Genomic DNA, 17,970 nt, shown 5'->3' with positions numbered 1-17,970 from the left:
GATTAGGTCGAATTAAGCTAGGGTTTTCACTCCTAAATCAACTAGAAACTAGTTTATGATATATGAAAGTTTTTACATTTGTGGTTGCGGTTTTCCAGTCATTTTTTAATGAATTTTTATAGCAATGAAATATTGCTTGTTGAATTTTTGTTGCTTGTTTGAAATTTAAGCAATAACAAATCAGGGGGGAAAAATTGTATCTCTTTGAGTTAATAATCGAAATTTTAGATCAAGGGTTTTTCATTTATTGGAATGAATCAACTTGGTTTGTTTAATTTAAAAATTAATTTGGTGGAATTTTGATTTCAAATAGGCAACAGTGTTTCGATATTATTTCTATTAAAATGAAAAATGAGTTCAGAAAAAATGCATGGAAAGGAATCATTAAAGAAATAAGAAGAAATCTACAAATTTATAAGGTACTATTAAAATTGAAAATCGTAGAATTAATATACTCCTAAAACGGAAGTGTTACAAATTAAAAGGAAAGAGATATGGTGCTAAAAGTGTAATGGGCTAGATCCTGTTTGGGAGGGATTTTGAGAATTGATTTTTTGACCGTTAGAAGAAAAGTGGGATACACCTGTAAGAGAATAAGTCAAAAATTACGGCTAAAATAGTGAAATAACGGTCAAAAAATCAATTTTTTGAGGTAAAAAATACCTCCCAAACAGACTTCTAATATGAAGATAAGAAATTAACATGACAACAGTGAAGATAAAGGCATAAAGCCGAAAATAACAAACATAAATTATAGAAACCTCAGTAAATTTCTTTGATTAGGTTATGACATTCTACTATTGATATCAAATTTATTACTTTTTATCACGAAATTCTTAACTAAATGCAAAACACATTATAAATAGTAAAAACATCGCAATTCAATACAAACAAAGAATGACATATATAGGACGATTTTGGATATTTTAGATAACATAATCAGAAATTCAATGTTGTGAAGTGATCCTTGGAACACTTGTTCCGATTTAATAACACATTGTTCTCTGATGGGATTAATTTTAGTCTAATTTAATCTCATCTTTCATATAGGGTTAATTTTTACTAGGGATTTCATGAAGACTTTGTTTTACGTATTTTTATTTCTCATCACCACTATTTTGTTGAAGCTAAAGAGTTTGAGACGTCTAAGAAATTATTATAACAATATTTCTAAAATCAAAGTATATGACGAAATAACAATCACGCTACAGTGCCTGAGTATTTTTTGATAGAAAGGGTGACTGACTCTCATAATAACGAGGACCCCACTTTTTTTTTGAAACTTTTTTTATTTACGTAGGATCCACAACATGTGAGAGAATGTCAATCATTTGGCCAAAAAAAATTTGGGTAAAGTAGCAAAATTCAATAACAAATGGATTGTAGAATTCTCAGATTTCTAATTTTACTATAAATTATTGGGTTTTTGCTAAATATTCAATATTTGGAATTGGGGTTCTATTTCAAAATTTCAAATTTCAATCCAAATTTGGGATTTGTCTGACCCATAATTGATAAGAGGTATAGTTTAGGGATGTGGGTGTAAATGTATTCTTTATTTATTTATTTATTTTTTTTTTTCCCCTTGATAGCGGCAAGTCTTTCCTGTTCGAATCGAAAATACTAGCAACTAGGGTTTAAGAAGATTTGCCTTTGTAACGCCACTTCCCATAATTTTCGCTTTCTGCGTATACACATACATATATAACTTGGCTATTCTTCGGTATGACAACCATGAAACTTACCTTCAGAACCCAAAGTTTAGTCCGACCATGGTGAGCTATTTACATGATTCTATTACTGAAGAAGAGAGAGTAGAACAAGAAGAAGAGGAACTAGAAAACCTGAAAAACCAATCTTTATCAGAACTCAAGAAACCATATTTACTAAACGACCAACTTGATCTCTGTCTTCCAGGTCTTGAAGACTTCTCTTTATCTTTTGCTGATTCCTTTCTTGATTTTGATTCAGTAATGGCTGATTTTGGAGAAAAACCAGTTCATATTGGCTCAAATGATACTGAATTTGAGGTTGTTGAGAAGGGTTTGGAAGTTGATAATGATGATTTTGTTGGGAAAACTCTGGTTAAAGAGGAGTTAAATGGAGATGGGTTTTGTGGTAAGGTGGGCCAAGAAGAGGGTGGAATTGGTAGCGTTGAGAAGGTTGCTGATGGATTTATCGAGACAAATAAGGTTGAGGAGGAGTTGAACGGAGATGGGCTTTGTGGGAAGTTGGCAGATTATAGGTGTTTGATTGAGGAAGAGATTGGAAAAGTTACTCTGGATGGGTCAAATGGCTCAACTTCACTTGGTGTCGAAGGACAAACAGGTAATATGAGTGACAAATGTGAATTCCCCAATGATAATTATGCAGAATATTCTAAAGATGTGAGCCTCCACGAGTGTGAGTTGAAGAGTGGTAATATAGTGATTGATAATGGGAACGAAATGGGGATTGGTGATTCTGATAATGGAGAGGATGATATTGAAAGTGATATGGAGTCGGAAAACAAGAGTTCGTCATCTTCATCTTCGTCCTCATCTTCTAATAGTGAGGAAGAGGATGAAGATGAAGCTTCGGAAGAAGAGGAGGAAAGTGGGGATGAGAAGAAAGCAGATAATGAGGTTGGGTTTGCTGGGGGGAAACTGGACATAGAAGAAGGTGAGATAATGTTGTCTGATGCAGATGAGATGATTGCTTGGAGTGAAGATGGAGATGATGAAGATGGTGGAAGAGGTATGGCAGGGCCCATCAGGTCTAAGAACGAACTCCAGGTAAGTGATCTAGTTCTTTAGATGCTTATATCTCTGTTGTCTGCTTTACTATTAGGGATGTTGACTAATTTTGAAACTTGAATATCTTGTATGTGTCTTGTTTTGACCACACAATTCATTCATGGCAAAACAAAGCAATTAAGTTCTGTTCTACTAGCTTGGTAGTCTGTAATGCACAGGATCTCAAGTAATGGGTAATGCCACAATTTAAAATTAGTGAAGTAATAGTCGAATGGTGAAAACAGAAATTGGATGAACTTTGATTCAGTGAGCAGTATGCATTGCGGGAAACCTTTGGCTATATATTATTGTCTACTTGAAAAATTGATCGAATTAGGCTTTTGAATCACCTAATTCTCTGATTGAATTTACCATATCATGTTTTTTCACCACATTGTCCATGATGGTGATAGTGACTAGTTGATAGCTGTTATCAATGATGACCATGTCACTATTATCGAGATTAATTGTTTATATTAAATTTTGAAGATCATTTTGCTTATCTCAATCTGCCATGTTTCTGTCAAGTGTCAAGTATTCAATTTATTGAGTTTATTGATAAGAAACATACTTTTGAACTTGTGCTTCATTGAGAAGTAGTAATAGTGCAAGTAGGATAAAACAATGTTTAGAAGGACTAAATGGGACATTGAGGCCTTTTCCCTCCGTGAACTAAGTAATTCAAAGAAATTATGGTAAGACAAAGTTATACTTGGAAAAAACTTTCCATCCCATATCTATTTGAATTTTCAACGATGGATGTATTTTGAATCGAGATGCAAAAGAATCTATATTCCCTATCTCTTATTATTTATCCCGTGTCTTCCAACTACTTTGTCGTCTACTTTAATTTCGTGTTCTTAATAAACTATCAACCATTGGAAACCACCATAATAAAAATATATCAATGAAATTAATAATTAGTTAACAAAGTTGAAATCATGTATAGAGACCAGTAACATAAATCTAATGTAAAAGTTTAAAACGAATGAAAGAACTGGTCAGTGGTTCACCAATTTGCTTGCTTTGACTTTGAAAGGGAAGAAAACATATGGAGAAGAAAATAAAAATTACAGATCCAACAAGAACAAAATTATAAAATTATCTGTCAGCGGGATGGGAAGCACTTCAGTTGTAGGAGTAGAAGGCTAGGCATGTACAGACTCTTTGTTTGTTCTATTTCTAATCTTCAGTCTCTTTTCAGCTTTCAGGATTGAGTTATCTAAGAAATCCTAAAAAATAAAACCTTCAGCTGTTCTAGGCTAACTAATTAATCAGACCATGTTAGTATTTGATTTTAGTTTTGAAAAGTTGAAAGACACAACAGCAGCGGAAGTAAACAGTTAACATCTTTCGTTCATAAAATCAACTGTGTGACTAGGGAAGAGGAAGTCACCCAATAATGGCGAGACCTCTTTTCAACATTAAAATATTATTCTATAGCATCCAAGGTGGTGTATGGGCAGCTTTCTTCGACTGGGATTGAACTTCACTTATGATGAACTAGAAGAAAACACATACTAACATGTGTGGAGTATGCTGGCCGAATTCTCTCCTTATTGTCTTGGTGTACTTGTCCCTAGCTGACCTTAAATATTGTTTTGTGCTTAAATATTGGTAGTTTACTGTTATAAGTATTTTGTTATGAGAATAGTGATCATTCACGAGTTTATAGTGCATGGCCTAGTCAATTTTTCAACTTCTATTGGACTTTAGAGCTTCATGATCTATTCAAGTGTTTAGCATTCAGGGTTTGACACTGGAGACATAGTTCAAGGGATACAGAGTTTGATAAAGGATATGTTAGAAACTAACAATCTAGTTTGATTTTTTATGTAAGAAATGCGATTTCAAGATTGTCTTGGTAATGTGCACCCTATTTGTTGTCATTAGTTCCACCATATTCTTAAATTTGGTACTTTGGAAAATGAGTGGAGTGACAGCCCATGATATGTCCAAAATTTAGTTTATATGAAAGCTTTTTATCTAAATTTCGTTATGTCCTGAACCTAGGACAAAGTTGATAGCTGCATTCATTTCTTTTTGCAGGTTCTGCCCCCAGTTCCTTCTGTGAATGTAACTTTGGAACCACATCATCAAATCCTGCCTATTGGAATGGTTTTATCGGTAAGTTCATAAAAATAGAGTACAACTGACTATAAGACATAATGCACTGTTGATACTTCTATCACTAAGTTTTGTCTTTTAGCCCATGTTTGAGCCACATTCTAGGAAAAAATGCATTATTGATTTCAAATCAATGGGAAATGTATGGTTAAAAAATAAGGAAAAGTTTTAGATTTACGTGTAATATTATTTTATTGAAGAATGTGTGGTTGAAATGATGTCAAATCACTGTTTAATAACGTTTTTTTTTTTTTTTTTAAATAATGTGGCTCAAACAGGGACTTAATATATAAACTGGAGATCGCTGCTTACATGGTTTAACCAATGATTTTCCCATGTACAGATCATAGGTGCACAGGTCATTGTAGAAGGGGTGGAGAATCATAATCCTCTGAACGAGGGCTCGATTCTTTGGATAACTGAAAGCAGATCAGCACTTGGAATAGTGGATGAAGTTTTTGGGCCAGTGAAGAACCCTTATTATATTGTGAGATACAATTCAGAGACTGAAGTCCCAGCAAATATTCAGCAAGGAACATTAATCTCTTTTGTTCCAGAGTTTGTAAATCATGTACTCCATGATAAGAATCTTTACCAGAAAGGGTACGATGCTTCAGGAGAAAATGATGAGGAGAAGTCGGATGAGGTAGAATTTTCGGATGATGAAAAGGAGACCGAGTATAGGAGGATGCTTAAAATGAAGAAAAGGGGCACAAATGACCCGAAGCTTGGAACGAAGAAAAGGGATAAAAAGCAATTCAAAAATCGATCTGGCAACTGGAACTGTGATCAAGTTGCAATGGGTAAAACCTCTGCCGGAGATAATAACCTATTAATTGATCAAAACCAGAATTCAGTCCGCCCACCAGTTGGGCCATCTGTGGATCAAGGACGTGCTATGGTTCCTTCGTTTGCACCAAGGGCACAAACTCCGGGTTTTTACCCCCCAAATGGAAATTGGACTAATGGGTTCCCGTGTCAACAGGCCCAAAGTATGGGCCTTCCTACTGGATTGCCGGGAAACAGTATTCCATGGTTACCACAGACTCATCCTCAACAATTTTTTCAAATGCCTTTGCAAACTGGTGTATCACTGCAACATCAAAGCAATACAATTCCTGGGTTGCCTTTTAACTTTGTTTTACCAGGTGGGCAAGCAAATTTTGTTGGAGGCCCAACATTTGCACCTGCACCCTGGATGGGTCAAAATGTGTTGAACCAGCCACCATTTGGAATGGGTTTACATGGCCAACAAACCTCTCCGCCTGTGAATGTGGAAGGACAAGCGGTTCAACTGAATGGATATAATCCTAATTTACAACAATCTCCTGTAACTTCAGAGAGACCTCATGATCGAGGTATTGGTGGTGGGGGGAGAAATGTGCATCAGAACAGAGGTGGGCGTTTTGGACGTGGGAGAGGCAGGCAGAGAGGCCGCTAGGATTGAATATACTTTCTTGACACCTCAAACTACAGTATTTATTTTCTGCTCGTGGTTGTGGAAGAACAAGCTGTTCAGTGTTTAGCATAATCAGTTGCAATTGGGGTATGATTGTAATTTGCAGCAATCTTCCTTGACATCAAGGAGACATTATAGTGGAGGTATTGGCAGTGGGAAGAGGGCATCTGGACGTTTGAGACGCAGGAGATAGATGCAGAAAGGCAGCTAAAAGGTTGCAGACTCTTTCTTGATACCTTTGAACTACAATATCTTTGGCATGCTCGATAATTTAAGGTTCCATAACCTTGCATTTTTCTACATGTATTTTATTTTTGTTTTATATCCGAGGTACTAATTTTCATGGTTGTGACAATTTTATATGTTTATCATGTGCCTTTTGATTTTCCATTGTGGGTTTTTTGATTTCAAAGCAACTTCACCATTTAAAAATATTGCTCCTTTACCCATTTATGAAAAATTCCACTCTTTTGATGAAAAATTGAATCCAGGTATGTAGGTCAGGACAAAATCATTAGGTTTTAGATGGAACACAAGAAAGTTGGTTCGAATGAATAATTGGACAGTGTCACACTGCTAAAGGAATCCATTGGTAACTTCGATGAAATTTTACTGTTTATATACTTTAATCCGTATATTGAAAATTTTAAACTGTTGATATTTCTAAATATTAACTAAAAAATTAAAAGTAACATTTTGTTAGAACATGGTAAAGATGTTGGGACCAGGTGGAAATGAAACGCAAGAAATGAGATTTAATAGACTCTAATTTGAAGTATAAATACAAGATTGCAAAAATACCATGAACAAGATTAAAGTAAAGAAATAAATTGGCAGAGAAACGATGTTATTTTATTCCATTAATGAAAGAAGAGAATTACGACAATTGGCTTCTCCAATACTGAAAGAGGAAACTCATATTAATACTACAAGAGTCTAGCGCTAAAAAAGTCCTAAAAAAGTAAGAATTTTAGGTTAAACGTGAAAAAGAAAAAAAAAACGAGACAATGACTTTGTTTCCTTATTTTCCGGATACTATTTGATTCTCCAAATCATTTTCAAAATTTCCTTTCCAATTTGAGTCACCAACTATAACAAAAGAAACACAATGGAAAGAAAAATAAAAATGTCATTTTATTTAGCACTTCAAACGTTAGACGCATTGTTTAATATGCTGGATATTACAATTATTGACAAATATCTTATTTTTCTCTTGTTAATTCTTTATTAGTCTTCAAGAATCGCAATTGATTAGCTTACATTTGGTCCTTAACTCAAGCAGAGCCTGAAGAGATTAATTTCATGTATCTTTCAACAATCATCTCTGGTGAAAAATCAGTAAAATAACCCTTCTCAACATCTAAGCCTTCTTGTTCTGCCAGCATCTGAACATGGTTTTGGACTCGATCAGCACCAATTTGGTTTGGCTCGAGTAACATGCAAGCTATCTCAGTTGTGTCCTCACCATGAACAAGTCCTAGTGTTTGAACCGTAGGCAGGCCTCCGCCTCGAGCACTCACCATCAATGCAATCCGTCTAGCTATTGAAACGTCTGTCGACAAGATGGGAACATTGTAGGTGGCAACCCATGAACGTGCACCGATCATAGCAATGCCTCGAGCACGAGTCACCGTGTTTGGCCCTTCATTAGGTCCTTCGGGGAGAATTTCGGGCTGCGTCCATCCAGCCCACTGGTTGCCCATAAAATTGGGTCGATAATACCCGAGTTCACGCCTGATGGTGTCTAGAGCCTTCCCTGTTGGGTGTGCTGCACCATATAGGTACACTGGTACTGCAACATGTAGGAAATTTCTTAAAATTTTGTACTAATCTTATGAATTCATTTACACTGTAAGCAATAGATACCTTGAAATCTATTTCCAATATCTGCAGATACTGCCTTGGCAAGCCAAGCTGCTTCATCTAATGAAGCTCGACCCAACGGATGAAAAACGATGTCGTCCACGACACCAAGTCGTGGGTGAGCCCCAGAATGCAACTCGAGATTTATGGCTTCATAAGCAGCTTCAGCCATGGCCATCACAGATTGATGCAAAGGACTGTATATTGGACACCCTATACTGTCATGAGCGACATACGATACAAGGGTGTACCTAACCCTATTATATTCTCGATCTTCGAATTTGTTCACGATGACAGTTTCTGGATCACGCTTAACTGCCCGTTCAATCAAATCAAGAGCTTCTTTGTTTCGCGATTCAGATATGTATAACTTGCAGCATAGGAGCATAGAATGTTGCACTGTCTGCTTCTTGTCATTGTCCTAATGTAAATAACATAAAAGTAACGTCGACTTATAATTTTACATAATTTAACTTTCTGAGTGGGTCTTGCATTTTTGTGGGCATCTATGTGTGTACAATGTAGGTATATTTTAATTACATTGGGATCCCACAAATTGATTATGACCATAGTGTCATAAAGACAAACTGCATTTGCTGTATTACCTCGTTCATATCACTATTATTTGAAAAAATTTAACAAGGAAAATAGAAACATACATAAATGTACCTAGTAATTAACGTACTTGTATCAATCTATCGTAGGGATTATATTCTTGGTATCAAACTTCTGAATGTTCATCTTAATACATCTACTCCATAAAAAACAGAATTTGCAAAACACATACATTCCATTTTCTACCCCCAAAATCGATATCTCAGGACTCAAACCTTCGCCACTCATTAACACGAGTTTATAATTCTTTGTATGTACCTCCACCGAAAACTCTCATAATAAACGTAAGTGTTTCTTGTAAGGGTACTCTCATTTTCTTTTCTTTTCTTTTTCTGTTTTGGGTACTTTTTCTACCCCAAATCGACGTCCCAGGACTCAAACCTTCGCCACTCATTAACACCAACTTAAAATTCTTCGCATATATCTCCACGAAGACTCTTTCTAAATGGACACTACTCAAATTCACCATCATGGAAATGATGGTGGTCCATAAGCAAATAGATATACACAACAAACACCCTCCTCCACGCCGCCCCGCTCCCGCCACCGGTGTGTAGATATACAGAGAGAGAGAGAGAGAGAGAGAGAGAGAGAGAGAGACTTACATTACAAGCTGGGTTGGAATCCATTTATTTGGGTGTTTGCTTCAAGCCTTCAACTGTGTTTGTATACTTGTGTTTGACGAACGATCAACTGATCAAAACAAATATCACAACTGTTGCCATGTCACTCTCTATTATAGACCTGAAAAATGAATGAAGAAAAAAAAAACGAAAAATAAAAAAAAAGGCTCGTACACATGAAAAATATGTGACCCTCAAGGGGTGATCGAGTTGGTGGAGTAGTTGAGCACGAAGGCCTTTAGTCACGAGTTCGATTCCCCTATTAACACTTTTTCGATCGAGTCTGTCGCACCTGACTTGCCTAGTATGGTTTACTTGGTTGGCGTGATTTGCAAGTTATTACATTAGTTCGAGGGTTTATTCAATGCGCACTTAAAGGATAGTGATTGTGGATTTTCTCGTCATGAAAACAAAATAAAAAAATGTCACCCTCTCCATCATAGACCTGACAAATGTAAAAAAAAAAGTAAAAAAAGCTCGCACACATGCAACATGTGTATGTAAAATATGTATTGTGTTAGATCGATTGGTCAGAATAATTATTTAAAAGGACGAGCTACAAATATGAATCGATAGCATGTGCAAAATATGGATTGTGATTTCACCTAAATGAAAATTGCTAGCTCTGTTTTAATTTGTGACCAAACTAAAAAACCTGTGGCATTAATTTAATGTAAGGTGTACGAAATTATCACGTCAGTATAAAATTGATGATTATTGATTCTGTCGGTGGAAGGATAAGATCAAAGGCTTGAAAGTATAAACAAATGGAACTACTAATAATTAATGAGATTTTATTCCAAGTTTTGAATAATATAAATAATTTCCTACTTCATTGATCAGCTTATGTGGATTAGTTCAATTAAAGTGTTAAACAAGGTTTATAATATAAGACTCATAACTTTTATCACGTTGGTGTCAGAAGGATTTTGGATAAGTTTATTGACACATCACGATAAAATCTTCTATTAGGTAAAATTTACTGAAGCTCATGCCTTTATAAGTATGATAGCAAGCACAATACCTATCAAGGCATCATGGTCGAAGCATCGATTTTTAATCATTTTGTTCCGTGCGGAATAGCTTTTCGTTATATTCTAGCGGGGACATCGACATATTAACGAGTCTATTCCATCTTAACCTATCATCTGATTTCAGCTTCATTGAGTATTGCAACTAATAGAATAGTGAAACCACCATGTTTAGTGTTAGATTCTTCCAGAGTTCACACAACCATTTACGATTTAAAATCGACTTTATTTTAAGTGGTTGGATTTATCTCATAATAATTTAATGATAACCATTTTTGAGATCGTAGTAACTTCAGTAGTTGGGACGTCAATTTACCAGATAAGCGTGCACGTGAATGTGAATCTGTCCTCCTTTCTAAGACATTTGAATATGTTTTTTTTTTTTTTTCGAGATATTTTGTAGAAAACCCATATAGGGATGTACATGATTGGGTGGTTTCGATCCGACCCAACAACTGAACCGATAGTTCGAGTTGGATAAAATTTCAACCCAAAACTAAATCGTCAAAAAGAATAAAGTGACCTAAATCGATTCAATTTATCGATTAAAGAAGACGATTTCTTTTTTAAACCTAATCCCTCAAATCGAGGTTTTAACCAACCCGAAAATCGAATCAACATCCCTCCAAGTTTGGATCGATTATACGAGTAATTTGCCCACCCCTAACAGCAGTAGAACACCCAAATTAGACAATTTTCACCATCAGTGATAATAACTAACTATGTAAACACTTTACTGACAATCACTATTTTGCACACATAATTATTGTTTAACCCAAGGCAAAATCAGAAATTTTATGAACAGCGTAAATTAGGGCAGAGCTCCCCAACTTTTCATCTAGTGTGTTATGAATCCTCAACCCATTTGAATCTATAAATTTGAGTATCAACTTGATAGAAAATAATCAATTTAAACATAATAATTACACGCAACTTTAAGTCGTATTGGAGCTAAATAAGTCAGATTGAAGATAAAATAAGTCAAATTAGAGATAATCTGAAGTGATTTGACAAGCAAATATTCTCATCTTTATCTCATGCATTATAGTGTAATCACACTTCCATCTTGACAAACGGGAAATTGTGATGCGTCAATAAGGATCATAAGTGTATTTTATATATTTATGTAGACCTAAAAATATAGACATTTAATAGTTCTATAAAGCAATTATAGCCTAATTCGTTGTATATTTTATTTATTTGGTAAAACTCGATGGTTGGAAGTTAAATCGAAAGAAAGAAGTGAAAAACTACGAAAAATGACGAAGTACAAAGTTGAGGACCAATTTGCAAATATCCAATGGCTGAATTGGACCATAAGAGATATGTTAAAGATTGATGGGAGTCAATTTTTGGCATAGTAAACATTCGAATTGAAAAATATCTATTTCTAGGAAAATTTAGCACTTTTAGTTAGCTTTCCAACGCATTTTGAATCAACTCAATCAGATATCGGGAGACAAAGTTATTATCAAAATACTGACTGTTGTGCAGAGACAAAAAATCCGTGCGCGAGTGTAACTTTCCTTATTCAATTGGAACTCTTTTGGAAACCAATTTGGACGTGATTTTTCACCAATTTTTGACCACTACAGATACCCAACAGAAGAATACACAAAGAGGGCTCTCATACTTTTCTCTTACACATAATATACTCCAATATTCATCAATTATCATCAATAAATAAGGAGAATTCATTGTTTTAGTGAGAGAATTGAAGGGGACTTGCAAGAATTCAATCAAGTGAAGATTCAAACTTGGTATTAGACAAAGAAGAGAGAACGCAAGTGGAGATTTATTAAGAAACCATTGAAGAGATTCAAGATTTCAAAATTTGTCTCCATCTTCTCAATTTATCAAAAATCCGGGTTATGTCTTTCTACTTATATATGATTTCTTGTAATTTAAATATATTAGGCTAATTTTTCATATTTGCTAGGATGTGATGAACCCTTGTTATGAATTTTTAATTTGAATAATTTAATTGGCGTTAATTTGTTTCATTGTTTGGATGTTTATTATCGTTTTCATGCTTTTCAATTAATTGACCACTAGTTGAATTGTGTGTGGATTTTGTTGTCATCGAGAGAGACAATAGGATCATTAGCACAAAATAATAAATATTGTGAGATTCGATAGAGGATAGAGATATACCCCTGTACTTCATATGATTTTTATAAGATGTTCTAACTCGTTTAATGCATTTATCATGTTCGCATCTTTCATCGATGAATAAGAAGGTCGCATTAGGGAAATAGATTTGATAACTATCGAGAGATGTTTTCAATTAAAATAGGAACATTGACCAACAAGCAAGATTTCAAATTGTCAATTTAAATTGTCGAACTAAAAATGGAGTAGTAAGGGGGATTCTACATCTTAGCAATACTTATCGCAAATTTGTTAAACTTTTACTTGCTTTCTATTTAGTTGATAGATTTAATAGTGCTAATTACAACTCGACCTTGCTATTCGATTAAGGGAATTATTAGCTTTAACTCGATTAAACACATAGTCCTCGTGGGTTCGACACTCTACACACTACTTTATTACTTGTTCACGATCCCGTTCACTTGAGAGTAATGAATCGATCGAATTTTTGGCGCCGTTGTAGGGGACTATTGTTTTTGACTAGTTTTAATTAATTTTAACTTTAATCTAAATTTTTCTTATTTTTAATTTAGTTCATTAATTTAGAAATTTTTTACAGTGTTTCTTACTTTCTTTTTCAAGACTTTGTATGTAAAGTTCGAGTGATCTTGCTCAATTTGACCCAGAAATCTAACAAACATTCAACTTTCGAAAAACACAACAACTTGAAACACATCAAAATCAGAAAGAGGAAGACATGGCAAACGAAAATCCGAATCAAACAGCCATCGAGGCTAATTTAGGAGTTGCACAACCGAATATCGCTGTAGTCAATGAAAATGCAAGGCTCATGGGAGAGTATATGATTCCACCAGTAGTGGAAAGCCAGTCCAGTATCGTATATCCAGCGTTTGGTCAGACAAACTTCCACCTGAGGACAGATGTCATCAACATGTTCCAAAATGCGCTATAATTTTTTGGAAAGCTACAGAGAATCCTAACGCTCATATATCAAGATTTCTGGACATGTGCGCAACAATTGAGTATCCGGGGGTTTCAAGTGAAGCAATTAGACTAAGGCTCTGCTCATACACATTGAGAGATTCAGCAAGGGAATGGTTAGACACTTACCCACCACAGAGCATCACAATATGGAACCAATTGAGTCAGAAATTTCTAAACAAATATTTCCCACCAAAAAGGATTACAAAGCTAAGGGATGAGATAACCACTTTTCAGCAAATGGACTCAGAATGCTATTCAGAGGCTTGGGAACGATACAAGGGTTTACTTCGCCAGTGCCCACAACACGGATTGTAGAAGTGGCTTCAAGTGCAATACTTTTACATTGGTTTGAACCCGATTAGCAGGGCTAACGTAGACTCTACGTGCGATGGTTCTATCACGAAAAGAACCGCGGACCAGGTCTACTAAATCATGGAGGATTAGGTATTTACTAGTGCACTTTGGCTTACTGAAAGAACGAGTGGAAAGAAAGCTACTGAGGTATTCGAAGTTGATTCTTTAACAGCACTTTCAGCACAATTGACATCATTGGCACAGAAGGTAGATCAGATGAGTGTAACCTAGATAGTGGGACCGAAATGCAAACATTGTGGAGGGAACCATAAGAGTGTTGATTGTAACGTAGGATCTCCTTTTGCTCAGACGGTAGAAGACGTGAACTACACTCAGAATTTTCAAAGGCAACAACATAATCCAAATCCTAACACATATTACCCAGGCTAGAGGAATCACCCAAGTTTTCAATGGAGTAATAATCAGGGAGCTCAGATCGCGCCACAACAAACAGTACTACCCGGGTTTCAGCAAAATGAGAAGAAGTCTTCGTTAGAAGATCTTGTGACTAAGTTAGCAAAAATATCCACTCAACACATGCAGAGGACGGATAAGATTTTACAAATTCAAGGAGTTGTTTTCAAGAATTTGGAAAATCAGATGGGGCAAATAGCAAAAGCACTATTAGAAAAACAACAAGGAGTATTGCCAAGCGACACTGAGATAAATCCTAAGCAGCAGGTAATGGCAGTAAAAGTTGTAGAGAATGAGGAGGTTGGGGCAATCACTACACGCAGTGGGATTCAACTTCTAGAAATTACAGTTGAAAGATGGGTAAAAGTAAATGAAAAAAGTACCTTCCATAGATGAGGAGCAAGTGGATAAATCTGAACAGCCAGATAAAATAGCTCCATATCAAGAGTCAGAAAATCTATAGGTTAAGGCAACTGTTCCTATCAAGCCTTATGGGCTTCCTGTCCCGTTTCCACAGAGATTACAAAAGAGGAAGTTAGAAGAACAATTTGCAAAGTTCTTGGATATCTTCAGAAAGCTTCATGTCAATATCCCATTGATTGAAGCTTTATCTCAAATACCAAACTATGCAAAAATTTTAAAGGAGATCCTATCGAAAAAGAGAAGGCTTATAGATTTTGAGACCATCAAGTTAAATGAGGAGTGTGGTGACATCCTGCAGAACAAATTACCTCCTAAGCAACAAGATCCAGAGAGTCTCAAAATATCTTACTCAATAGGGAATGATTCGAATTTTAATTGTTTATGCGACTTAGGAGCAAGTATAAACTTAATGTCTTTCTCTGTATACAAGATATTAGGATTGGAAGAGTTAAATGACACATTCATCTCCCTTCAATTGGCAGACAGATCAATTAAATACCCATGAGGAGTGGTTGAGAACGTGCTCATTAAAGTGGGCAATTTCATATTTCCCATTGATTTTTTGTCCTAGATATAGAAGAGCCATGGGATGCAACGTTACTTATCTTGGGTAGATCCTTTCTATCAACAAGCCGAGCTGTCATAGACTTTGAAAGTGGCGAATTGACATTGAGAGTGGAAGATAAGCAACAGAAGTTCAAGATCTACAACACTATCGAGTATCCATTATGAAGAGATCAGCAAAAAAGCTAATGAAGAGTGCAAGTATATTGCTACAAGGTGCAACAAGGCTCGTAGGAGACAAAACCTAAAAATTTAGGAAGCCTTGGACGAAAGGGGAACGGAGGGTTCAATGTTTGGATGACAAAACAAGGATGCAAAGCCAGAAATTGCAAAGAGTGCAAAAACTCAAGATACATGTTTAAACCACCCTGATCAATTCCTCCGTACAGTCTAGCTAAAGACTATAAATTAAGCGCTTATTGGGAGGCAACCCAATCTTCTAACCCTTTTATTTATTTTGATTTCTGCATCGCATAGCATATAGATTTATTTTGATTATTTGGTTGCATTAGATTTAGACACGTTAATTTGTAGGGTATCATCATCCTTAATACTCCACTTAGGCCATTGAATTTATTGTTGGTATTTTGATTGTTTGGGTTAAGTAACACATGTTTCAGGTTATTTGAACTTTAATATTTGATTTGAACTGCTATGTCAGGAACATGACGTCGTGGAACACTCAAACCAATATAAACCAAAGGAGAAATATGATAACAGAGATTGTCGAGCCGTCATCCATAGTGCCTCACATATTCAACAGAAAACTTCAAGGCGTATTTTCTTCCTTTTCTTCCCCATTCCCTTATACTCTTACTTTTGCTTTATGATATTGAGGACACTGTCGGGTTTAAGTTTAGGGGTGAAAAAAAAACATTGAGTTTTTTTGTTTTCGTATGCTTGTGTGTTTGGGTGCGTTTGTTTGGTACTACTTAAAAAAGAAAAAAAAAAAAAACAACAACAACAACAACAAATTTTTTTTTATTAGGTTGTGTGCTTGTGTGGTTTGGATAGTCTGGGCGACAATGATGATCTAAATTGAGATTTAGCGTTAATTTATGAACCGTGGATATGTTGCATGCTAGAGTGATTGAAGTTTAACTTTAAAAAACTTGATATTATACGCGCACTAGAATTGAGTTTGATATTATGATGAAATAAGTTGTTTCATGCTCTTGATAGGTGGATTGAGTTGGACATAGATGCTTTACCCAAACTATACTAAACTAATTATCATTAGATCAAATTTAGCACAGTTTGGGATGATTTTAATATTGTAAGAAAATACTGATGTGGCCAGGGATTCCTTGTGTGAAAAAAAAATTGTGTGGATTGTCTGAGATGAACTAGATAAAATTGGGTGAAAGTCTTGAGTTGGAGATCAATTTTCTTGAATAGGTGTATTATAATGGTCATTGCACTAATCAAGGCATATATTTTAGAATTTAAAACTTCTCTTTGAAACCTTAATGACTCAAGCAATTAAGCCTGCAAAGGTATCTTAAAACCCGATGCCCTAAAATCATCTGACTGGAGAGTCATCGGCCTAAAGTTCGCTACAAGGGTCATTTAGAAAGCAATCAGAGATAAAGTTGTCATTGAAAAAATAATAATAATTGTTCTCTACGAAGCCTTTATAACCCGAGTTATTAAGCCTGTAAGAGTGTTTAAAAACCTGGTGCCCTAAAGTGGTCTGACTTGGGAGTCATCGGCTTAAAACCTACTACACGGGTCATCTAGAAAGCTCAAGGGAGAGTGCAAAAACAAAATCAAAAACAAAAATAAAATAAAAAAACAAAAAAACAAAAAACAAAAAACAAAAAAATAATAATAATCATAAATTGCATTAAATGTCTTGTTAAGTCCTAATACTTGTTCGAAGGAATTTGACTTTCGATGAAAGATAATTAGCCTAGTTGAGTCTTGCAGTCGAAGCAATTAAATAATTAGAAAATCTTTATTCATTGATGTGTTGACTTGCAACTAGTGACATCCATCCAAATTGGAGAGGATGAGGATAGTAATGAAAAACTCAATCTTAGATCACACGCTGGGAAAAGAGTGAAAAAAATAAGTTTGTGGGTATGTAAATCTTATGAGAGATGAAAAGATAAATTTGACCATAAAGGGTCGAAAATTGGAACAACTTGTGAAGTCATTAATGTCTACCTAGTTCTTCACACACACACATACACACGTCGATTTTGCATTAAAAAAATGGATATTGGTTTGGTGTTGTGACTTTGAAGCAGTTTGTATATTTATTACGATGATCTCCATTCCCGATGTAAAAAGCTAGATTATCTAACCAAAATATTTTACATGTTTGTGTGTTTGTTAAGTTAAGTTATGATTTTGTTTAAGAACAAACAAATGTTTAAGTTTGGGGGTGTTTGATAAGTGTATTTTATACATTTATGTAAACCTAAAAATATAGACATTTAATAGTTCTTTAAAGAAATTATAGCCTAATTTGTTGTATATTTCATTTATTAGGTAAAACTCGATGGTTGGAAGTTAAAACGAAAGAAAGAAGTGAAAAGGGCGAAAAATGACGAATCACAAAGTTGAGGACCAATTTGCAAATATCCAATGGTTGAATTGGACCATAAGAAATATGTAAAAAA

At 35.1% G+C, this 17,970-nt stretch overlaps 4 protein-coding genes across 4 annotated transcripts in view; 3 read left to right on the top strand and 1 right to left on the bottom strand.

The window, feature by feature from the left end:
* Positions 1 to 1,634, top strand: part of LOC111380659 — a 4,467-nt gene extending 2,833 nt beyond the window's left edge. Inside the window, exon 2 of the mRNA XM_023004288.1 lies at positions 1,593 to 1,634. Within this exon, the coding sequence (XP_022860056.1) occupies positions 1,593 to 1,634 (42 nt within the window). The remainder of the gene's footprint in view (positions 1 to 1,592) is intronic.
* LOC111380672 (H/ACA ribonucleoprotein complex non-core subunit NAF1) lies at positions 1,600 to 6,750 on the top strand. Its single transcript, XM_023004302.1, has 3 exons — positions 1,600 to 2,774; positions 4,824 to 4,901; positions 5,245 to 6,750. The coding sequence occupies exons 1-3, from the start codon at positions 1,773 to 1,775 to the stop codon at positions 6,340 to 6,342; spliced, it is 2,178 nt and encodes a 725-aa protein (XP_022860070.1). The 5' UTR covers positions 1,600 to 1,772; the 3' UTR covers positions 6,343 to 6,750.
* A 725-nt stretch (positions 6,751 to 7,475) lies between these two features.
* On the bottom strand, positions 7,476 to 9,653 carry LOC111380652 (formimidoyltransferase-cyclodeaminase-like). The gene is made up of 4 exons (XM_023004280.1): positions 9,636 to 9,653; positions 9,444 to 9,531; positions 8,227 to 8,644; positions 7,476 to 8,152 (listed from the first exon to the last, which is right to left on the bottom strand). Exons 2-4 carry the CDS (start codon positions 9,465 to 9,467, stop codon positions 7,635 to 7,637), a joined length of 960 nt encoding a protein of 319 aa, XP_022860048.1. The 5' UTR covers positions 9,468 to 9,531; positions 9,636 to 9,653; the 3' UTR covers positions 7,476 to 7,634.
* Positions 9,654 to 13,976: 4,323 nt separating this feature from the next.
* Positions 13,977 to 15,511, top strand: LOC111380658. Its single transcript, XM_023004287.1, has 5 exons — positions 13,977 to 14,089; positions 14,235 to 14,289; positions 14,369 to 14,716; positions 14,820 to 15,177; positions 15,351 to 15,511. The coding sequence occupies exons 1-5, from the start codon at positions 13,977 to 13,979 to the stop codon at positions 15,509 to 15,511; spliced, it is 1,035 nt and encodes a 344-aa protein (XP_022860055.1).
* The last annotated feature ends 2,459 nt before the right edge of the window (positions 15,512 to 17,970 follow it).

This window comes from Olea europaea, unplaced genomic scaffold, assembly GCF_002742605.1.
Source record: "Olea europaea var. sylvestris unplaced genomic scaffold, O_europaea_v1 scaffold218, whole genome shotgun sequence".
NCBI classification, from domain to species: domain Eukaryota; kingdom Viridiplantae; phylum Streptophyta; class Magnoliopsida; order Lamiales; family Oleaceae; genus Olea; species Olea europaea.
Note: the sequence above shows the minus strand (reverse complement) of the source record. Positions and strands in the feature narration are given on the sequence as shown.